A 25,055-nucleotide genomic window follows, 5' to 3' on the forward strand; every position below is an offset into this window, starting at 1 on the left:
GGGGAGAGAGGGGGGAGGGGGAGAGGGGAGAGGAGAAGGGGAAGAGAGGGGAGGGGGGAGAGAGGTGAGGTGGGAGAGAGGGGAGGGGGAGAGGGGAGGGGGGAGAGAGAGGAGAAGAGAGGAGAGAGAGGGAAAGGGGGAGAGAGGAGAGAGACAGGGGAGGGAGGGGGGCAGAGAGAGAGAGAGAGAGAGATCCTGTCTTGAGGTCAGTAATTAGTAATCTACGGGGTTCCAAAAGGGGACAGGTGCTGAGATGTGTACTTCCACCCCTGCCTGGGTATTCTCCCTGCTTCTGGTAATCTGACCTTGATAATTTCTAATGCAATTACCTCTCCTCTAGCACATTCTGACTCTAGCAAAAGGGGACGCACCCATCCAACTATCTTTTCGCCTTCAACACTCAAGACTTCGCTCCACCATCAACCGCTGACGCCACGGCAGTGCACTTTTGGTCCCCCACTCTTTGACCCTGTTTACACAATCGTCCTTTCTCGACAGGCCCAGGTGCAGCCCCCAGAGAAGACAGGAAGCCTTACATGTATCATATTTACCTGGAGGGCTTGTTAAAACAGAGGGGTCAACCCAATCCTCAGAGTTCCTGGCTCCCTAACTCTGGGGTAGAATCCAGTAATTTGCATTTTAAACAAGTTCTTAGGTGGTGCAGCTGCGGATGCTGCCAGTCCAGGCCACTTTGAGAACCACTGCCTTAGATCAAGAAAGGTGCCTCAGCGTGGGCTCCTCTTTCCTTTCCATCTCTCTCCGCCCCTTTCGCATTTATGTCATTTTCCCTTCTCTGTGACACATTCAGCCTTTTGGACTGTTTGTAAAGGTGCCGCTCCTGTCCATTCTCAACGCCTGGGAATTGGGTTTGTTAGAGGTGATTCCTGCCCTGCCCCACCCTGGCCCATCTTCGCCCCCACAGCCTTTACCGTTTTTCCATCGCTAATGCTGCCCACCTCACTCCGCCTCTCTCGGGTGTGAATTATTCACCCTCTTCCCCTACTCTTCGCATCAAGTGCGACCTTTCCCGCAACTTTGCAGCGGTGGCGGGCTCGCGGCTCACCTCCTGCACTCAGCGGCCCTGGGGGAAACTCCCCTGGGCGGCCCCACGCTCCCCTAGAAGCCAAGCCCGGCGCGGGTCGCAGGGGCCATTCCAGGCGCCGGATGTGCGCTCGGACTTCAGAGCTGGCGCTCCCGCTCCGGGGGTGGGGTAAGGGCGGTGCGGAAAGCGCCAGTGTTCACGAAGGTTTCAGGCGCCGGAGCCCGGAGGGGGGCGGTAGCAGCGTCAGGTGGCTGCTCTGTGTCCCCGCGCGCCGCCCAGCCAGTCCCTGCCCGTCTCTCAGCCTCGGCTGGGGCTGGGGCTGGGGCTGGGGCTGGGGCTGGAGCCTGTCCGCACCTCCGCCCCGGGAGCCGCGTCCGCGCCAGCAGCCCGGATTCGGGACCCGAGCGGGAGACGCCGAGATGTGAGCCTCCCGACTGGCCACTGCTCTCCTGGCACCCGTTTCTCCCATTTCACCGGCCCGATTGGACAGCGATCGCTTGCCTCGATCTCCGGGGAGAGGAGCAACCACCAGGCGCACAGCCCAGCAGAAGTTGGGCTGCGCTGGGCAGCCAGGAGCTCGCTGCGCGAGGGGGTGGGCGAGGAGACCGGGAGACGAAGGCGCGGGGAAGGGGTCTGGGCCTGAGCTGAGGGGAATTGGGAGAGTGTGGGCTTGAGTTCGAACTCCCCCAGCAGGGGGAGAGATGCCGAGCCCCCGCCCAGGCGCCCGCCGCCGCGGTAGCAGCCTCAGCAGCAGCCTCAGCATCAGCACCGGCGGGACAGCGACAGCGGGGGCGGCGCAGGCGCACTGTGCCCCGCGGAGCCTGCAGTTCCAGAGCCCCGTGTGCGGCACAGCCACAGTCTGGGCAGCGGCGGCCAGGGGAGCGCTACTACCATGAACTGCCTGGTCCTCCTCCCCAGAGCTGCTCATCCGGGTCGGGCTGGAGATACAGTCAGGGGACCCCGTCGCCGCCGCCGCGCCCCCTCTTCTTTCGGCTCAATCTTCTCTTCCACCTTTTCCTCCTCTTCCTCCACCTTCTCTTCCTGCATCCCCCCCTCCCCCGCCGCGGATCCTGGCCGCTGCTCTCCAGACCCAGGATGCCGGGGGGCAAGAGAGGGCTGGTGGCACCGCAGAACACATTTTTGGAGAACATCGTCAGGCGCTCCAGTGGTAAGGAGAGTTATAGTTCAGAACACCCCTACCTCCATCCCGCCCACACGCGCCCCCCATCCTCTCCATCCCATCCCTCTTCCAAGGGGGGAGGGGGATGCAAGCAGCCTTACCTGGTGGTTTCAGTTACCCCTTGGGCTGGATTTGGGGTGGGGTGGGGTGGCAATGACATGGTGGAGGAAAGTTAGTTGCATCCCCTTCCTACCAGACAGACTTACCCCCTCCCACCTGTCCAGAGCCCAGAACTGGAGGAAAGAAAGGGGTTGGATAGGGTGTAGGTACATCTGGAGCATAGAGTTGAGTTTTGCTTCTATCTTTCTTGTTCTTCCTTCTCCCACATTTCCCCCCAAAGTGAGCAGCAGGGACGGACCAAATTCTGAGTTAATCTCAGTGGAAAGGTTTCCCTCAAGTTGGAAATGGCTGCGAAAGTGGCTACTTAACAAGATTTAAATCTCTGGAAAGGCTTTTGGCCTCATGGGCACGGGGAAATGTGCTTTGTGCTGGGGAGAGTAGTTGAGGTTGAACCTAAAAAAGAGTTCAGTGCTTGAAAAATGGGAAGGCAATTACTGTGGACAGATTGGTGTTTAAAGTTTCTTCTTGCTATGTTTTTCACTGTACATTGGTCTATATATTTCGTTCGACTTAAACATGAGAAACGTAGAAGTGAAACGGTAACTATTGTGCTTTTAATGCAACTAGAAAAAAAACATCAAAAAGATGCCATCCTACCTTGCTACTGACGTTAATGTTTTCTCGCCTTAATGTGTCTTTAAAATACCGTCCATTTATACATTCATTTCCTACAAGATTTTCTGGATGGGAATGGTTATATATTTCCACATTTTAAGACCTTATAAACTTTGCATCTTACTGAAATCTGCATTTTCTACTTGTTTTTAATTCTTTTGTATAATTTTAAACTTCATAAGTAAGATATGTTGAGTATCTTTTAAAGTTTTTCCTTCAGAGGCTGTTATTTTGAGATCTCTTGCTTGGAGAATAATGAGAAAGACATTTCTGTATATGGAGTACAGTAGAGCTTGGAACAAAACAATGGAAATACTCTATGCAGTTCCATAGTGCCTTGTTTGTTCATTCATTGAAACAATATTTATTTGGGTGCCTTATATCATAGACACTCTGTGGTTTCTTGGAATTAAAAAAAGGTAATTAATACACATCCCATCTTCTTAAGAGGCTCCCTGCCTGGTCGGAGGCACACAGAAAGACAGAGGCACACTGAAATGATAAATAATTAAATGAATAATGCTTTCCCTAAATGGTAGATTAGATTATACCAATTCTTAGATTAGAAACTCTTTTAAGACTAGGCTTGCAAATATTTCCTCTAATTTTGAGACTAACTGTATTTAAGTGTCTCAAAGTATTTTCCCCAAATATCTGACTTGTTATTTGTTTTTAATTTGAGGTTTTAAACTTTATTTCTTCATTTTGGCCAATGCCTGAAACAACATAAGTCTAAAGCAATAGTGTTGTATTTGGGTTGGAAAAAATAGCTAATAGGGTCTGGCCTAGTATTCTTTTAAATACCTGTAATATATTTTAGTTATATAAATTCATAATGGTAGGCAATTTTTATACTTATACATTACCTTCTTGTATTAATATTATACTAAGCCTATAATACAAGGGGATATTACTCTTCAAACAGTTTGGGGGAAATGTGTGGGTTATTGGAATTAGTTAAGTATATAAATCTTATTTCAGCTTTCTCATCCTCTTGGGTTATTTCAACTCCACGCAATTTGGTTTATGAGAGGACTTTTCAGAGAAGGTCTTAAAAAGTAAAATCTGCAGGCTTATGATTGTTCTGCATTATAAAGAGAAAGAACGTGAAAATCCCTTGACTAAACTTTACTAATATAGCAACTTTGGTTGAAGCTTCTTATACAGACTATGAAACTATGAGATAGTTTTTTGAATTGTAAAAAATTGTAGATATACTATGAAATGAAGATTTACCATAGGTGGCTTAGAAATGTCTGTGTCTGTTGCCTCCATTTTATATCTACCACTCAACATTTTATCTTTTTTACACTTCATGTTCATAATCATTTCATTGGTTAAATGTTTCTTTCCTGGATAATACCAAGTGCAAATGAAAATTTATCTGTTTTGGCACTTAAATGCCACCTCTTATTGCCTATGGCTAACTTTGAATACCACTACGCAAAGACCCTGAACTGTTTGACGTGTGTTAGATATTTGTAGCGAGTATATATGCAGGTGTGTGTGATAAATGCTGAAAAGTCTCAGGACCTCTTTTATAGGAAGAACCTCAGAAATTGAGAATTATGGTATTAAATTGGTCTATACATTCACGGGGGGAATATCCCGCAGTTGTTGTAATTTCTATATGATTTGGCAGAGAAATAGAAAAATTTATCCTGAGAACTTGTCTAATTGAGACTACTAGAAATTTCCCTTCAAGATTCTCACAGATGGATCAGGTTTGTCTCTTTGAAGCTTTCATTATTCACTAACTTAACAACATTGAAAGTGAACTGTTGGCAGAGCTTTAGTCGGAAGAGAAAGAATAGAACCCAGCACTCCCAATCTATTTAACAATTGAAGAAACAGAGGCTGGCCTTGTCTTTTTTACTGAACCCCAAGAAAAGCTCTTTCTGATACATCATTTTCTTCTCATGAAAAGTCAGATCTTATAGTGAGAGTCAGCCAAACATAGAAATACATATAGAGAGACGCCCAGATAATACACAGCCACATAGATAAATACTCAGCCGGTCAGGCATCCACCCAGAAAACTGAAAAGAGGAATTTCCTACTTCTCTTATTTTGGGGTTTGTCTGTAAAGTATGTCTACCACCCTACAGACACAGAGGAAGCAATCTAACTCTTTTTTTCTCTCTCTTGCACACAAGGAGCAAAATAAGCGATGTAGAAAACAAAACAAAACAAAACAAAACAAAACAAAACACACAGCAGAGAGAAAGGAGTGGGGTGGGGGAGAGAGAGAGATTATGGGACATGAAAAGGAAATGTACACAAAGAGAAAATGTCAGACATTTATTAGTCCATGGATATCACCAATGAACTGAAATCTCAGCCAGTTACAAATTTACCAGAACACTTTTTGATGATGTGAAACAAAAAAGCAAGAAGTGTGGCATATTTGAATATTACTTTTATACCTGACGATTTCTTAATAAAGTTCCAAATTCCTTAGATGCAGTTTCCCAGAATAACAGCGTTGTATTCCGTACTCCAGAGTAGCAACTGTAACCTATGTTATTATTTCATGCCTCTTGAGATTGGATTTTTATTTTTCTTATTTAGTTGATTCAGTGTGTTATAAGCCAGCATTGCAAGTTGTTACTGGTGATTCAAAGTCTATAAAATAAAATAATGAGGGCCGTTGAGTAGGATGGATACACACACACTTTATAGCCAAATATCAAAAGAAGCAAGGAATTCTTCTTTTTAGTTTTAAAAGATCATTTCTAGACAAAAGGAATTATAATAATTCTTAGCATGTGATTCTAGTAAACATAGAGAGCATTATTACTCTAAGAAGTTGTAAAGGTTAAAGTATAAATGCTATAGGACTGTTTAGACAAATTTTTGGCTACTACAATCAAAATAAGCCATTAGTAAGGGAAGGTTTAGAGGACTATATGGTGAGTTCATTACCGCTGAGCAAAGTCTCCCAGAAGCACCCTGCCCCAAGGGCTTACAGACTAGATTTGTGTCTAGAACATTATTAGGATACCTTCCTTTATTTAAATTTCAATTATTTATGCAAACTGTTAATCTAAATTGGGTTCTAGGGAGCAGTAAACTTGTGGGTAGAGGTTTAGTATCTGGAAGAAAGTAACTGTTTTTAGGACTTTTAGGTTAAAATTTAGATTCAAAAGACAAAAAATATTTCAAAGACCTTCAACCTGATTTTGTCTTTGGGCAGCACATTTTACTCATATGTTGTCTTCAATTCCTTAGCATATAGGCAGAAATGATTACTTTGGGTGACAGTAAACTAGATTGCTATTTTGAAAAATTATAACTACAAATTAATACCTTTTAACTAGAAATTAATTATTTAATATTTTAAGCATTATGACAAATTGGAAGTTTATTTTAGTTTTGTGGAAAACTAGAAATGTTTTTCTTTTTGGGGAAGAAAAGGGGTTCAGGAAAGAAGAAAACAGAGAAGGCAGTATTTTATGAACCACTTACCTTTCAAGAGAAGAAGCTCGATATCCTCAATTTTTCATTCTGCTTGAGATAGCTAGGTTGCACAAGCACTTTCTTCACTCAGCTATCTCTTACTTGTAGAAAAGTCCAAAATTATTTTCATGCTATAATTGACATTTGTACAAACTGAGGTCTTAAAAGAAACCAGCAGAACTAGTGATCTATAAACAAAACAAAAAAGGAATAATAACTTTTACAATTAGCCAATTTAAAAGAAATGATGGAAAACAAATGGACTTTATTTTGGTTGTTGTTATAAAGTTACTGACACTTTTTCTTGAAAGGTTTTCTTTAATATCTAAGACACTGTTCAGGAAATATTGATAAAACCACACAGTGTTTTTGAAGCATTGGTTTACTCAGGTCTTATAATGTACCACTTTAACATTTAAAATATCAAAGAGGTTGAAATTATACTGACCACTTCCTAAATTATATTTATACATAAGCCACAAGATTGTCCCTTGCATTAGATTCCCGCACTCTGTTATATAATAAATGCAGCACATTGCTGATAGAGGGCTGCTTATTCTAAGATACTGTTATCTTCACTAGAAATTACCCTCTTTGTCTATCTTTTGCTTGATTCCAGAAGTAGGATGTGTAAGAAATCCATCTACCTAGGCACCTTGTAAATGACTTGCTAAAAGGACCATATAAACATTATTTTTAATAGAAGGGAGTAGTTATGATTATTTTAATTGATAGCGACTGAGTAGATTTCCTAAAGAAGCCCTTTAGTTTAGTCAGTGTTTATCTCTTTCTTTCCTTGTGAGTCACAGCCGAGTTTCTTAGCTTGGAGGAACAATGCTTCTGCATTCTCCAGAGTGTAGCCTAGGAAAAGGTTGTACTGTTCACCAAAGTACTGTAGTTAGTATTTACCACAAGAGGTCACTCTGGGGTCTGTCACAGGTGAACCAAGTAGTTAATATTTTTCTCTTTTTCTGTTCCCTCCTCCCTCTTCACCCACCTTGTTCGTCCTCCCCAAAATTTGACTGGGAGGGAGTCAATGTAGTTAGTTGGTGCTCTTGGAAGAAAATATCTAAAATAAAAGACATGCAGGAAAGTTAAATGAAAAAAATATTTATTATATTAATTATTAGAATTTATTTTAGTTGATAGTGATCAACATTTTATAACTACACAAATGTGATATTGATAAAAATTGTTTCTGTAAAGAAATGGATTTAAATACATTGCAGACCAATAGAGCATTTTCTTTAGCAGATAAAATTTTATTGTAATACACAATTTCAGCATTTCATATACATAGTATATGAAATATAAAGTCTTGCAGAAAAGTGACCTGTATATAATGCTTCATACTGAGAAGATTACATATTTCCCACTTCAACAGAATTTTTCTCTATGAGACATCTTTATATAATTTATATTGAATTGGTGAAATAGAATCAGTTCATAACAGTGCTTTAATTTTATCAAAAGATAGTTTAAAGATTTATAGTTACTTCCTCAGGATGTTATGTAATCCTAGTATTTTATTTTTACCTAAATTTTAAAAATTAAATACAAAGCTAAATTATTTAAAATTATTAAGTAATATTTTCAAAGTTCTTCAAATTATTAAACTTCAAAAGACAGGATTGGGGATAGACTGTTTTAAGAGATTTTGTTTCCTCTTAGTAAATCTGAATTTCGGTTTAAGGCAATTCTTTTTTCTTTTTAGTAGGGTTAGAAGTCATATATCGAGACATACTTTGAAATGTTCCATACAAAATTGGTTTTAATGGGAAAAATTGAAATGTGCCTTAAAATACTTTTATAAATAAAAGAGATGTGTTGTGAATCAGATAAACATGAATAACATCACAACCCAAAACCAGTGGCAATTATTGTTGTGGAAATTGAGGTCAAAGAAAGTAGTGTTGATGTATTCCAGACAATGGACATTTATGAAACGAGTTCTTTTACCAATAGCAAAGCAGAATTTTAAAAAAATCCTCAGCATTTTTCACTAAATAGCCTAGCTTAATAATACATGACATGAATCCTTTTCATCATTTAAAGATAATTAAAAAGAATCATTTAAATATTCCTATTTTATATACTATAGTAGCTAATATATTAGAAAGGCTGAGTCTTGAAATATATTTGATCAAATGGAGGCAGTAATAACTATTGTGACATAAATCAGTGTGTATTTTAGACATCATTTTAGTATTTGGTTATATGTGGATACTATTACCTAGTAAAGAGACTTACTTATATAAATTCTAGATAGTAGTTTTGTGATATATTAAGTTGCCAAAGGGAAAAAGAGAAAAATTAATGAGCACAGTAATTTAGAAAGAAAGTGTGGTTAGAAAGCTATTTGAAATTTTACCAAAAATAGATTAATCTCTCTCTTTGGGTCTGGTTCCATTACAGAAATATAACTATTAAGTGCAAAGTCATGTGGACTTCAAAAGATACACAATTTGAGATCTAAGCTTATGTGCAAAATCATAACAGTTTGTAGATGTAAGGACATATAATTGGGAAGTCATGAAAATTTTGGTACATGAACTAAGCTCCTTGAGGATATGGGTAGTATCTTAAAAAGACATTTATGTTCTCTACTGTGCAGAGCACATAGCAGTAAGTATGCGTTGAATAAATGCTTTTTTGATTTTTGTCTCCTAAAGTAACAAAGACCATAATTAATTCTTTCCCCAAGCCAATGCTGATTAAATCTAGTAAGTGAGCTTGAATAAGTAATTACATAGTTTAACTATTTAGTTAATCAATGCATATATCTGAAAACAGAAACCACACTGCATAGAGCAAATCAGATGGTACTTCAGAGAGGATGAGAAAGGAATATGAAACGGATCTCATGTTCATTTCCTATTCCAAATTGAGGTACGACTGAAATATTTTCTAACATTTTTGTTTTAATCGTCAAGAGCTTGAAAGCTGGACTATTTTATACCAGAAAGAACTGCTTAAAAATTTGTAGATTCTAACTAAATTATTTTAACAACTTTGCAGTTAGGACTTATTGATGGTGAGTTTTATCCCTGGGAATCAATCCTTACCTACTTAAGTACCTTCTGAGTGAGTTTTGCCTTGGGGAGCAGCTTACAGCCGTGTGCAGTATCCAGTAGAAGAGGAAAATGACTTTTAGATTTTTAGAGACTGCAGGACCAGCCTCAGGTTTCCATATTTAACTGAAAATGGAACAACTCACTTGGATTCAGGGGAAAAGTTAATCTTTGTCCTGATCTTTTCTGTAAACCCTTTTTGATCTGCTGGCATTTATTTTATTTTTTAAATTTGGGGGCAAATTATAGAACAATGAGTTTATTTTTATATATTTACAGCATTGAAAAAATAGAGGAGTTCCTCAGTGGGGGTTAAAGAGTCTCAGAATAAAGGCTCTGAAATACAATGCTGATCCTTTTGCTTGGCTCTCATGCCCTTTCTAGTTAATTATCCATTAATGCAACAAAATTTTATTGAGTACCTACTATGTGCTAGGCAGGGATCTAGCACTAGGGATTCATAATGAACACAATGACAAAAACAATGTTTCTCCTGTTTTTCTGTGGAGGGCATGTACATATTTATTAGGTTCTAGAGGCCTGCATTAGAGTCCTGGCTCTGATACTTACTAGCTCGGTGACTTAACTTCCCTGTACCTAGTTTCCTTATCTATAAAATACAAGTAATAATAGTACCTAGTTTATGGGGTTAGAGTGAAGATTAAGTTAGGCAATACATGTAAGTACGGAGAACGGTGCCTGGCACGTAATAACCATTACATCATGCCATTAGTTATTATTATCACTTAGTTGTTTAAATGTTTGCACTATCTATAGTTGATGTTTTTAATTCTTAGTCACCATTTCCTTCTGCACCTCTTTTCAACTAATTTCTGTCTACTCCATAATGATGAAAATTCCTAGAAAATTACAAGTGAGCATTCTTGCAAATCTTAAGACCTTTTCTTGGTGCATATTTTTTTTTTTTACTTTGCAGGGTTTGAAACTCCCCTATCCTCTCCATCATTCCTCTTATAGCTGTCATGAGCTTACACGCCCTGCTGCCCTTTCTACTGGCTTCCCTTTTTGTTCCTCTCCTCCTCCCTCCTCTCCTTTTCCTTCCTAAAGAATGAGTTGAGTAGTCACACAAGTTCTCCCTTCAACTTTCTTTCTTGCATCTCCATCCTACTTTTCAGGGAAAGTTTGTCTTCTGCCATAATTTAAACTTTATCTTCTCTGTGCCCCAGGTCTATGTTTCCAAAGGTATACAGGATTTCTCTTCTTGTACTACTCAAAAGTCATCTAAAACTCAGTGTGGGTAGAATAGAATTTATTTGCTTTTGGCTCCAGATTGACTTTTTTTTTTTTTTTTTTTTTATCTCCCCATTTCTATTCAAAGTGTCTTTAGTATTTTTGTTTTTTACTCTAGAAGTGTTAGGGTCATCTTTGACTTTCCATTCAGTATAACATTAGTCTTACTTTCCAACTAGATTATCAATCCTTAGCTTTCGTTTGTGTCTCCTGTAAGTGCTGGTACAGAGTAAGTTAATTCATGCCCATTTACTACACTGACTCATCTTAAGGCATGAAGCATGTCCATAACTGACATCACACACAGCCAGTGTCTCTAACTGTGATGGACCAAAGAAAGAATTACAGGTCAGAAGGAAAGAGTTGCCTCATTCACTGAGCTCAGAAACAAGAGGTCTCCAAGAGGGAGGAATGAAATGCGTGATATATTCTCCTTGCTCATTCCTAAAGCAACTTCTGTCTCTACTAGAGCAACCATTATCAAGGTAACTGGTAATCTTCCTGGAACTCTGTGAGGGTATTTCCAAGGCTCACAGAACAGTGTTGTCCACTGTGCTCTCAGGCACAGTGCCAGGATGGAAAGAGCAAAGGTGGTGAGTTCTTGACAACACAGTTTCCTGTCTAGCCCTTACTCCTGGTGACACACTGAGGCTCTCCAGAATGAGGACATCCACCTTTCAGGGTTGCTGAGAAGATGTGGTGAAGCCACAGTTGTAGTGGATCTCCCACTGCCTCATCTCAGTGAGGACTTACTACCTATTCACTTTTTAATGTTTTCTTTAGACAAGGTAAGGTAGGGGAGATTTTTTTTTTTAACCTGAAGAAAGCAAGAAATTAAGTAGTCAAGAATTTCCCAGCAGAAACTGGTGGATCTGAGCTTAAAAGCTTTTGAGTTCAGTTTACTGAGGGCTTACTTTGGAGAGAATACCAAAACCAAGCAAACACCCCACCCCTGTCCATCCCCGCCCCAAACAAAAACCGACTGCCCAGAGCAAAAGAGGTATCAGTTCTGTTTACTTCAATACCTGATAATTCTTGGACAAACTGAGAAATAAAGCAGAAACATCAGCCTCTTCTTTTAACCAGCCTAGTGAAATCCGGCCAAAGGAGAGAGATGAATTGAATTTGTAGCTCTGTATCTTTTTCTTGAACAAATAGCTCCGTTGCATAGAGAGTAGAAATTTAAACACATATAAGAGAAAGCTTTAGAAAATTAATTGGATTGTGAATGCATTCAGAAAAGCCTCCTCTGTTTTTCTATCATGTGTGCAAGTTGGACCAGCTTTTTAACTGAGGTTTTTCATCATTTATCTTGCCATTAGTGTTTAATTGTCATTAAAACGTAACTTCAAAGAAAATACGTAATCTCCTCAGAAAAGATGCAGTCCATTTGCAAAAATCTTTATTTGTAGGATTTAAAATGATGCTTAAACATTAAATATATACTTTTGTTCCTCTTATAAATATATCTTGACTGATTTAGCTTTTATTCCCCAAGATTATGTAACTAGCATAAGTCTTATGGCTTCAGGTATTTTAAGAAATTTCGTTGCAATAAAATTTAGTGAAATGTTATCATTATATCAGGGTGAAAGTTTTCTGTTGTATTATGAGGCTATGCATCAAATAGGTCATTATTGCAATTAGATTTTGCTTCTAATGATTCTGACCAGTTTACATTTTAGAAAGTCATTTTTTTCATGAACAAAACACCAGCTATTAAAAGTAGAAAAGTTGAATTGTTAAACATTTTGTGGAAAAATCTTTTTTAATAACAAAGTTGCTATTATTCCTACCACTGGAATTTCAGAAATATATGTTAAAGTATCTCATGCATTTTGAACCACTTTGGCTGGATGAAAAAATGAAGTTAATGCCATCAAAGAAACACAGAAACTTAAAAATGTACCTTTGATCGTGAAGGAGATAGAAAGTGGAAGCATATTTTTATCTTTGATGACAGCTGAACAAGTTTGAATAAATTAACAGACATTTTTGCATATTTTAAACTCCTACAGTGATGGTCTGCTTAATGTTGCCAATATTATTGAGTAATAATTAGTGTCATTGTGGAAGGTACAAAGTATGTCTGCACATTTGCTATATTGCTAGAGGATTGTTGTAGGATACAGTAGGATATAGGTGTATTTTGTAAGGATATGAAGGACACCAGTCTTAGATTCTGTCATTGACATAGAAATGGGCAGTGCACATACCACAAATCAACATTGTGGATGTGGGCATGACATATAAATTATGTTTTTGTTTAGCCATCTGTACCAATATTTTGTTTAACCCAAATACAATTGCTGTATATGCTTCAGATTTTTCCACTATTACTGTTCTATGAAACTTAAATAGATCTATAGATATCATTCATCCAGAAGACACATTTAAAAAATAATACAGGCTGGGTGTGGTGGCTCATGCCTGTAATCCCAGTACTTTGGAAGGCTGAGGCGGGCGGATCACGAGGTCAGGAGATCGAGACTGGCCAACATGGTGAAAACCCGTCTCTACTAAAATACAAAAAATTAGCCAGGTGTGGTTGTGCGTGCCTGTAGTCCCAGCTACTCGGGAGACTGAGGCAGGGGAATCACTTGAACCCAGGAGGCAGAGATTACAGTGAGCCAAGATCACACCACTGTACTCCAGCCTGGTGACAGGGCAAGACTCCATCTCAAAGCAACAAACAACCAAAACATTACAGACTGTATAATTTAAATTTACAAGTTTCCAGATGCCATTCAAAGTGCAGGAATATCTGCTTTCTGCTTTGTAACACCCACCCCCCCACCTTTTTTTTTTTTTAATTAAACTTATTGCCTATTCCTTGAAAAAAAAAAAAAAAATACCTACCGTGGTCCTTATCTACATTCTTGACAATGTCTAAGCATTGCTTTATAACTATGTATTGACTGACTATATGACTTTAAATAGGAATCAGAATTTTTTATTTGATATAGTCATAAAACATTTGTGGGTATACAGCAATGAACAAATAGACATGGTCCTTGGCCTCATGGAACTCAGAGTCTGGTAGGGGAGGCAGGCATTCACCAAGCCCACATCAAATAGATAATTACAAATTGTGGTAAGCATTTTGGATGAAAAGGGAAGGGTGTGATGATCATGTGCAACAGGATCTAATTCCAATTGGGAGGACTTTCTAAGGAAGTAGTATTAAATTGATACCTAAAGTGAGATGTAACAAGAGGATAAGTGGGAAGAAGAATATTTCAGGCAAAGGGAAAGCATGTGAACATTCCCAAGGAGAAAAAGAAAATAAATGGTTAAGTTTGTGAAGCTTACAGACTAGCGCAGCTGGATTGCCTTGGGTGAAACCAGAAGAAAGCCAGGAGATAAGGGTGAGTGACAGTTAGGGGCCTGACTATTCAGGGGAAAGATTTTGTGTTTTATTTCTCGTGCAGTGGAAAAACCTCATGGTCCCAAAAGCTACTTCTGTAAGGGTTGAGGGGAGGAGGAGCAAGATGGGAGACCACATATCTTGTCTGGTCTCTGTGCAATAGTCCAGACAAGATATGATGGTGGTCTGGCCTGGCATGGTAGTAGTAGAGATGGAGAGAAATGGATGCATCAGATATGTTTTGTTGGTAGAATTATTAAGATCTAGTAATGAATTTGACGACATGGATGAGGTGTGAAGGATGACTCCCAAGGTTGTGGCCCAAGCATCTGCGTGCAGATGGAGGTAGGGAAGATATCCTTGAGATGGGAAAAACTGGAAGAAGGCCATGCTTGGAATGAAACTCTAAAGACCATCTGCATCATCACTGTCATCTAGCTCCCTTTTCAGTCCCTCAAAGAAAAGAAGAATGCAGCCAAAGACAGCTTAGCTCAATATAAGTGTGTACAGATGTGATTTCTGCATTCTACTTGCAGAGTTCAGAAAGGAGCCAGGTAATTAGCTTGGACAGTCTGGTCATTCTTATGGATTAGAAACATGTATTTTCAGATTTTGATAAGAAACTGACTTGGATAAGAAACTAAGTAAACTTTTGAATAAAACCCAAACCCCAAACCAAACCTAACTTTATAATAAATATTTGTCAGTAAGCATTGTTGAAAAGGCCTCTGCAACCAACTCCTTTTAGAAAAAGTTAGTGATTGCTACATGGGTTTTATTGGGTCACTTTTGCTTCAGATTTTCCTTCTTAGGCATTGATTTTTGGAATGTGTATTCTTTGAATGGGAGCACTGTGAAAGGTGGGGTGATAACTGGAGCTGCGACTGCCTGCACTGATTCTTCCTCACTGAAGCCCCAGTGATCTGGAAGAGCAGCTTGAAATAGCCGTCATCTGGGTTTCTAGTCTTGCCTGTACTTCGCTTCTGTTGAAGGAGCTCTGTGTCCCAGGGTTTGAGGGCTTTAAGAGCGAGAGCCATGGTTTCCGGGTGGTGTGCTTCTCCAAAGTTAGAACTACAAGAAAACAGTCAGAGGGAAAATGCAGCTGACTTTCTTCACACACTGCTCTGGATCTTGGCGAATCTATAAATTAGTGAAAGTTTTTTTGTGTGTGTGAAGTCCTTTTTCTTCTCGACTCCACTCCATTTTCTTTCTTCCCCAGTACTCTAAAATGTGTTTGTGTGTCTTATTATCATTTCTTAAAATACGTAAAAACTGCTAGTCCTCTGAAATACTTCTCTCTGGGGGTAATTTGCATAAAAAAGGTAAAAAGGAGAGGGAGCCAGAGGCTTAACCCCCTAAAAAGGTGTTCCACCCTTTTGTTCTACACTTCTTAAAAACTGTATATATTTAAGGCCTATAACATTGTTTTATATACATATAAATAGTGAAATGATTATACAGTCCCGCAAATTAACCCATTCATCATCTTCCATATTTACCCTTTTGTCTGTGTGTGGTAAGAGCTAAAATCTCTCTTAGCCAATTTTCAGCATACAATACAATATTATTAAGTACAATGTTAGTAACTGTAGTCCTCATGTGGTGCATTAGATCCCTAGACTTATTTATCCTACATAACTCCCAGCTTGTATCCTTTGATTTCTCCCATTTCCTTCCCCTCCACACTACCAGTACATGAGATTTAATGTACATGAGATTTCTGGATCTGAGAAGGATATGATTTTCATAAAAACAAGCAAAAACCAATCTAATCATATTGGAGCAGCTCAGAGGAAAACATATTTTTTTTCTCCTGGAATTGCTGTAGAAAGGGAGGAAACATCCCACATGCTCTTATATTGCCTTTATTGACTGAATATAACCTTCCTTTGTCCAGAATTTTTTATCAGCCAGGATTGTTGATCCCATGATTTGTGTATGATCACCTTTAGGAATTAATATGTAGTAGTATTAACCTAAGTGTAATTATTTTCCTATTTTCCGAATAAATTGCTCTATAAAGAGGAAGTGCCTCCTTATATTAAAACAAAATGAAACAAAAGCTTAGACAGCAGTTCAGAAATATAGTCTGATAGAATAGAAAGTCTTAGACAGGGAGACCTGGTTCTGTCTTTTTCCCCTACTAGATACTCTTTTCCTATATTGTACGAGTCCTTAAACTTTCCTGGTCTTTTTTCCCATCCATAAAAGAAAGGAAAAGCAGAAGATGGGTGCATTCTGGGGTCACCTGAGGATCTTGTTAAAATGCAGGTCTGACTCAGAAGGTCTGGGGTGGGTCCCAGGTTCTATATTGCCAGTAAACTCCCAGGTGACGCTGGTCCATACTTTGAGTAGCAAGGCACTGGATCAAAGTGTGCCAGACTTGGCTGAGCATGAGAGACTTACCTCTATGCCTGCATTTTTGTATTCACCTGTGAGGGAGTCAATTCAGAGCATCTGCATTAGAATTTCGCAATCTCTATTTTTGACATTCGTGACGAGATTCTATTGCAGCTGCCAGCATTTAGGAATTATTGCACTAGATTAGTGCTTCTCCACCCTGGCTGCACATTGAAAGAACCTGAAAGATTTAACAATAAATATCGATGCCTAGGTTCCACTCAAGACCAATTAAAACAGAATCTTTGGGGTGTGGGGACTGGGATAAATAACTCCTAGGTGGCCCCCTCCAATCTCCCTCAACTTTCACTCCACTCAACTGTGCAGTCAAGATTGAGAAACACTGGTAATAATCCCTAGGGGACCGTTTGGAATTAAGGGTCTTTGATTCGTTTTTAACTTTCTAACCCTTGAAGAAAAAGTGCTTGTTTTATTTTAGGTTCACCTCTGATAGGATACTGCATAGTCTTGAATGAATATCATGAGTTGTTTTCAAGTCTGTATTCAAGTTGTTTTCAAGTCTTAGACCCTTGTAGATGCATTCCAGAATCTGCTGACATGTGAAATTATAGCTTCTGAAATTCTTGCCTCCTGGTGAGGATAATGCCCTGATTCTTAGGCAACTCATACAGGACCATATTGTGTGTTTGATCCCTTTGGAGTTGAAATGTTTGTAAACATCTTTAAGGACGGAAACAAACTGGATCTCAAGGAAAGTTCCATTTTCCAGAATTCATGGCTCAAGATTCTTTAAGAGTTGTGAGGACAAACCAGAACTGGTTTCCCTGTCAAGATTGGTCGATAAGAATGGGTGATGGTCACTGAGATTCTGGGCAATTTCTTTAAAGGCATCATGTTTCCAAAACCTCTAGACCCTCTCACTTTCTAGATTTGTAACTCATTTGCTTTGCAAAGAAGTTATTCCTCTGTAATCAGATTTCTTTTCACCAACATGTTTTAAAGCTAAAGGAAAGTAAAATTTTCCCGGGAACAATTATAATTAATTTGCTATTCTGTTCTTAATATTTATTAATAATATATTTTTCATTTGTTGAAATAAGAATTTTTGTGACTACAGGGAAATGCAACAGTTATTTGAATATTTCATATACATAGAGAGTGTTTCAGTGAAAAATAGAGAAATTTCAAAAAGAAGCCTCTGGATAGTTAATATTCAGCAATTTCTATCTAATTTAGCCTTGATTAAAAAATCTGTCTCCCTCTCTTCTTATTTCTCCTTTTTCTCAAGTATTTTATTCTGTAGTTTAGTTCTCAGTGAGAAATATAATTTTATAGGTTTCGGTTTTTGCAGGGTCAATATTTAACAGTTTAGTTTTTCTAGGTTCTTCACTTACATGCATACATATATCCCCCGCCACACACACACCAAGATACTTCTGCATATACAACTCAGTAACATAATCTTGCACCTGATAATAATAGCTTATAAACGCTTTTTGCTTTAATAGTTTATAAAGACTGCTTACTTTGCTTAGTTTCCATAACTACCCAGAATGGTGGGCATTACTGTCACCAGTTTGTATATCAGGCACCCAGTAGCCTAATTAAAACTCTCCAGCTTTTTCACAGAAACTTACTTGATGGTATGGAGAAGGGATCCAAGTTCTGGGAGAATATTTGGGTCAGGGCTCCTTATGGTATATTGATTGTTATAAATGTTTACCACTTGATAACATCTCATATACAGTAGACTTAGCACCACGTCTACTTTACTCAACTATGGTTTTATAAAACATTCAGAAATGGTAAAAGCAGTTTTCATGTTTGTCTGCCATAAACTCAGAGTGCATATAGTTAAAATGCAATTATTAAAGCCTCGAGGTAAAGCCTGGTGAGCACAGTCCAGTTACTTAACTCTTTGATGGTTTCAGTTACTGGACTTAAACTTCAAGCATAAAGATGAATGGAGAGCATATTTCTTAGACTACCTTTTTAAAAATTTTAAGTTGGTTTGAAAAACACTCTTAGTTGTTAGGTCTGATTGACTATGTGAGCAAATACTTTAGGGTATATCTGGTAAATACTTGAATTGTCCATATTCTATATTATTGGTTAAAATGTAGATAGTTTGAAAAATGGGATTGAAGAGAAAAGCAAAGTCTTAATTATCTACTTTTGATTCTGACTTCTATGTTCTTCCCTTAAACAATTCTGCTTCCAGTCTAACAGGAAGAGTTAGTTCTCCCTGCAGCGAGTTGCTTTAGGACTTTTCCTTCATTCCTAGTCTTCCTACTTTTCCATCTAAAGCAAAAAAAGAGACATAATTTCCTAGACTACTTAGGAAGAGTTTACATTTGCAATTATTTCAGCCAAGAATTAGAATTTAAGGAACATGTGTTCTAGCTGCAACTTCTGACCTTGGGAATCTAGGCTTTGTGAGTCTGTGACTTATTGCGTGATGAGTGATCAGTAAAAGAGGAAATAAAGTTTTCCTAATTGGGGATAACATGTACAACATCAGGCCCAATACCTAGCATAGAGTAGGGGCTACACTAATGGTTGCTTTTGTTATTAATTTTGTTACTACACAGAGTTACTCAAGTGTAAGTGGAATAATTTATTAACAAATGGGTGGTGATAGCTGGACCCTGCTGAGCTGGAGTCTGAATGTTCCCATTGCAGAGCTATTGAAAATGGTATCATGGGGGCAGGGTAATTTTTTAATGGCAGAGTTAATATGAAATAGTTAGAATGATCCAAATCCTAACACGTGTCTTGAAAACTAGTCTGTTTATAAGAGAGAGAGGTTTGTAAAGCCTTTGCAGGGTTGTTTAAATCATGCTTTTAAAATCCTAAGGTACACCCCTTCATTGGGCTATGGAATTGATTTAACAGGTCTTGATTAATGCGCCCAAAATTGAAATAGGTTAGAAATTGTAGAGTGCATCTCATGTAGTGAGTAAATGTAGTCTGAGAAATTTTTTCAATTGTGTATTGTGTATGTACATGTCTGCACGTATGTATATCCACTTGAGTCATTATGTAAAAATTATTTCTGGCCACGCGCGGTGGTTCACGCCTGTAATCCCAGCACTTTGGGAGACCAAGGCGGGCGGATCATGAGGTCAGGAGATCGAGACCATCCTGGGTAACACGATGAAACCCCGTCTCCACTAAAAAAATGCAAAAAAATTAGCCGGGCGTGGTGGCAGGTGCCTGTAGTCCCAGTTACTAGGGAGGCTGAGGCAGGAGAATGGCGTGAATCCAGGAGGTGGAGCTTGCAGTGAGCTGAGCTCGCACCACTGCACTCCAGCCTGGGCGATAGGGCGAGACTCCATCTCAAAATAAATAAATAAATAAATAAATAAATAAATAAATAAATAAATAAATAAATAAAATTATTTCTTACTATGAGCTTTAATAAAAAAAAGTTTTAAAAACACTATTTGTTAGATCAGCAGACCCTTTAATGTTTACAGTCTTTCTTTTTTAAGCCTGTGGGATCCTTTTTCCTAGAATACTAGCAATTCCTTCAACCAATAAATAATAAGTATATTGCAATGCTTTTCTTAAATTGTTTTAAAAAGTCAACAGGTAAAAATTGAATATGTTTATAGTATACAACAAGACTGCCTTTCTCTTCAGTATGATTTTTCAAAATATCTACATTTTAATCAATAATATAGAATATGGACAATTCAAGTATTTGCCAGGTATACCTAAAGTATTTGCTCACATAGTCAATCAGACCTAACAACTCAGAGTTTTTTTTTTTTTTTTCAAACTAACTTGAAGTTTTTAAAAACATAGTCTAGGAAACATAATGCTTTGATATATGTCTACATTGTGGAATGGCTAAGTCAAGCTATTTCATATATTCATTGCCTCACTTGTCACTTCTTCTTCTTTTTTTTTTTTTTTGCAGTGAGAACACTTAAAGTCTCCCTTAGAGATTTTCAAATATGCAATATATTGCTATCAACGGTAGTTAACCTGATATATGGTAGATCACTCAAACTTACTCTTTCTGTCCTACTGAAATTTTGTGACCTTTGACCAACATCTCCCCAGTGTCTCCACCCTTCAGCCTTTGGTAGCCACCATTTTTCTCTGTTTCTATGAGTTTGACTTTTACATTGCACATGTAAGGAAGATCATATGGTGTTTATCTTTCTATGTCTGACTTATTTCGCATAAAATAATGTCCTCCGGGTTCATCCATGTTGTCACAAATGACAATACTTTTTTCTTCACAAAGGGTGTATAATATTCCATTAGGCATATATACCACTTTTCTTTATTAAATCATCTGTTGATTGGTACTTCGGTTGATTCTGTATCTTGGCTACTGTAAATAGTGGAGCAATAAACATGAGCATGCAGATAGCCCTTTGACATACCGATTTAATTTCCTTTGGCTATATACCCAGTTGTGGAATTGCTGGATCATCTGGTGGTTCTATTTTTAATTTTTTGAGGAACCTCCATTCTGTTTTCTATAATGATTGTACTAACTTATATTCCCACCAACAGTGTATAAGAGTTCCTGTTTCTTGGCATCTTGGTCAGTTGTTATCTTTTGTCTTTTTGATAATAGCCATTACAGGAGGTATAAGGTAACATCTTATTGTGGTTTTAATTTGCATTTCCCTGATGATTAGTGATGTTAAGCTTTCTTTCATGTAACTGTTAGCTCTTTGCATATTGTCTTTTGAGGAATGTCTATTCGTGTCCTTTGCCCGTGTTTTAATCTGGTTATTTGTTTTCTTACTATCAAGTTGTTTGAGTTTCTTATATATTTTGCATATTAACCCCTTATGTGTTTGGTTTATAGATATATTTTATTACTCTATAGGTTGTCTCTTCACTCTGTTGATTGTTTCCTTTGCTGTACAGCTTTTTAATTTCATTTGTTATGTAATTTCATTTGTTAATTTCTGCTTTAGTTATCTGTGCTATTGAAGTCATATCCAAAAAATCTTTGTCCAGACCAATGTCCTGCAGCTTTCCTTCTATGTTTTCTTCTAGCAGTTTTATAGTTTCAGGTTTGATGTTGAAGTCTTCAATCCATTTTGAGTTAATTTGAATGAATATATGGTGTGAGATGAGTGTCTAATTTTATTCTTCTGATGTGGGATATCCAGTTTTACCAACATTCTTTATTGAAGAGATTGCCTTTTTCTCATTGTATGTTTTTGGTATCTTTGCTGAAAATCAATGGATTATAAATGTGTGGTTTTATTTCCAGGCTCTCTATTATGTTTTATTTGTCTATGTGTCTATTTTTATGCCAGTACCGTGCTTTTATACTATAGCTTTGTAGTATATTTTGATATCTGGTAGTATGATGACTCGCTGGCTTTGTTCTTTTTGTTCAAAATTGCTTTGGCTATTGGGGTCTTTTGTGATTCCGGATAAACTTCAGGATTTTTATTTTCTACTTCTGTGAAACATGTCTTTGGGGTTTTGATTGGAATTACATTGAATCTGTGGATTGCTTTGGGTTGTATGAACTTTTTTTTTTTTTTTTTTTTTTGAGACAGAGTCTCGCTCTGTCGCCCAGGCTAGAGTGCAGTGGCCGGATCTCAGCTCACTGCAAGCTCCGCCTCCCAGGTTTAGGCCATTCTCCTGCCTCAGCCTCCTGAGTAGCACCCGCCACCTCACCCGGCTAGTTTTTTGTATTTTTTTTTTTAGTAGAGATGGGATTTCACCGTGTTAGCCAGGATGGTCTCGATCTCCTGACCTCGTGATCCACCCGTCTTGGCCTCCCAAAGTGCTGGGATTACAGGCTTGAGCCACCGTGCCCAGCCTGGGTTGTATGAACTTTTTAACAATATTAATTCTTCCAGTCCATGAACACAGGATATATTTCCATTTATTTGTGTCTTCAGTTTCTTTTATCTATGTTTTATAGTTTCCAGCATATAGATCTTTCACCTTCTTGGTTAAATTTATTCCTAAGTACTGTTTATTTTATTTTATTTTATTTTTTGGTTACTATTGTAAATGGTATTGTTTTCTTGATTGCTTTTTTGGATAGTTTGTTGTTATAGAAATGCTTTTCATGTGTTGATTTCATATCCTACAACTTTACTGAACTTGTTTATTTGTTCTAACAGTTTTTTCGTTGAGTCTTTGTTTTTTTCTACATATAAGATCATACTGTCTGCAAACAGAGACAATTTAACCTCTTTATTTCCTACTTGGAAGGCTTTATTTCCTTTCTCTTTCTAGTTGCTCTGGCTAGGACTTCACCTAGAAATTGAGTAGAAGTGGTAAGAATGGGATCCTTTTCTTGTTCCCGATTTTAGAGGAAAATCTTTCAACTTTGTACCATTGAGTATGATGTTAGAGCTTATTATGGCCTTTATTATGCTGAGGTACATACCTTCTGTACCTAATATGTTGATAGCTTTTAATCATGAAACAATGTGGAATTTTTCAAATGCCTTTTCTGAATCTATTGAATTGATATTACGGTTTTTGTCCTTCATTCTGTTAATGTGGTCTATCATAGTTATTGATTTGCATGTTTGAACAGTCCTTGCATTTCAGGAATAAATACCACTTGATCATGGTGAATTATCCTTCTCTGTGTTATTGAATTTGGTTTGAAAATATTTTTATCGAGGATTTTTGCATCTATGTTCTTCAGGGATATTGGCGGATAATTTTCTCTTTTCATAGTGTCCTTGTCTGGTATCAGGGTAATGCTGGCCTCCTAAAATGAATTTGAAAGTTTTCTCTCCTTTTTAATTTTTTTGAAGAGTTTGAGAAAGATTGAATTAGTAAGCAGTGAAAGTATAAGGTTCTGGGCTTTTCTTTGATGGGAGAATTTTTGTTAGCGATTAATCTCATTATTTGTCTATTCAGATTTTCTTTTTCTTCATGATTTAGTCTTGGTAGGCTCTACGTGTCTAGGAAATTGTTTATTTCTTCAAGATTAGCCAGTTTGTTGGATTTAATTGTTCATAATAGTATCTTATGATCCTTTGTATTTCTGTGGTATCAGTTGTAATGTCTCCTCTTTGATTTCTGATTTTTTTTTTTTGGTCTTCTCTCTCTTTTCTTAGTAAGCTAAAGGTTTGTCAATTTTGTTTATCTTTTCAAAAAACCAACTTGTAGTTTCACTGACCTTTTAAAATTGCTTTTCTAGTCTCTATTTCATTTATTTCTGCTCAAATCTTTATTATTTCCTTCCTTCCACTAACTTTGGGCTTAGTTTGTTCTTTTTCTAGTTCACTGAGATATAACATTAGTTTAATTATTTGGTGTCTTCTTTTTTTTATTTTTTATTTTTTATTATACTTCAAGTTCTAGGGTACATGTGCATAACGTGCAGGTTTGTTACATATGTATACATGTGCCATGTTGGTGTGCTGCACCCATCAACTCGTCAGCACCCATCAATTCATCATTTATATCACGTATAACTCCCCAATGCAATCCCTCCCCCCTACCCCCTCCCCATGATAGGCCCCAGTGTGTGATGTTCCCCTTCCCGAGTCCAAGTGAGCTCATTGTTCAGTTCCCACCTATGAGTGAGAACATGCGGTGTTTGGTTTTCTCTTCTTGTGATAGTTTGCTAAGAATGATGGTTTCCAGCTGCATCCATGTCCCTACAAAGGATGCAAACTCATCCTTTTTTATGGCTGCATAGTATTCCATGGTGTATATGTGCCACATTTTCTTAATCCAGTCTGTCACTGATGGACATTTGGGTTGATTCCAAGTCTTTGCTATTGTGAATAGTGCCGCAATAAACATACGTGTGCATGTGTCTTTGTAGTAGCATAATTTATAATCCTTTGGGTATATACCCAGTAGTGGGATGGCTGGGTCATATGGTACATCTAGTTCTAGATCCTTGAGGAATTGCCATACTGTTTTCCATAATGGGTGAACTAGTTTACAATCCCACCAACAGTGTAAAAGTGTTCCTATTTCTCCACATCCTCTCCAACACCTATTGTTTCCTGATTTTTTAATGATTGCCATTCTAACTGGTGTGAGATGGTATCTCATTGTGGTTTTGATTTGCATTTCTCTGATGGCCAGTGATGATGAGCATTTTTTCATGTGTCTGTTGGCTGTATGAATGTCTTCTTTTGAGAAATGTCTATTCATATCCTTTCCCCACTTTTTGATGGGGTTGTTTGTTTTTTTCTTGTATATTTGTTTGAGTTCTTTGTAGATTCTGGAAATGAGCCCTTTGTCAGATGAGTAGATTGCAAAAATTTTCTCCCATTCTGTAGGTTGCCTGTTCACTCTGATGGTAGTTTCTTTTGCTGTGCAGAAGCTCTTTAGTTTAATTAGATCCCACTTGTCAATTTTGGCTTTTGCTGCCGTTGCTTTTGGTGTTTTAGACATGAAGTCCTTGCCCATGCCTATGTCCTGAATGGTACTACCTAGATTTTCTTCTAGGGTTTTTATGGTATTAGGTCTAACATTTAAGTCTCTAATCCATCTTGAATTAATCTTCGTATAAGGAGTAAGGAAAGGATCCAGTTTCAGCTTTCTACTTATGGCTAGCCAATTTTCCCAGCACCATTTATTAAATAGGGAATCCTTTCCCCATTTCTTGTTTTT

At 38.0% G+C, this 25,055-nt stretch overlaps 1 protein-coding gene across 2 annotated transcripts in view; it reads left to right on the forward strand.

Annotated features, from left to right (window-relative positions):
- The first annotated feature begins 1,871 nt into the window (after nucleotides 1–1,871).
- The window catches only part of KCNH5 (potassium voltage-gated channel subfamily H member 5), a 952,486-nt gene continuing 929,302 nt past the window's right edge, over nucleotides 1,872–25,055 (forward strand). For both annotated transcript variants that reach the window (XM_031935711.1, XM_031935710.1), the window contains exon 1: nucleotides 1,872–2,210. In XM_031935711.1, coding sequence (XP_031791571.1) covers nucleotides 2,138–2,210 — 73 coding nt within the window. In that variant the 5' untranslated portion in view covers nucleotides 1,872–2,137. The remainder of the gene's footprint in view (nucleotides 2,211–25,055) is intronic.

The sequence above is a fragment of the Piliocolobus tephrosceles genome, chromosome 6, assembly GCF_002776525.5.
Source record: "Piliocolobus tephrosceles isolate RC106 chromosome 6, ASM277652v3, whole genome shotgun sequence".
Taxonomy (NCBI): domain Eukaryota; kingdom Metazoa; phylum Chordata; class Mammalia; order Primates; family Cercopithecidae; genus Piliocolobus; species Piliocolobus tephrosceles.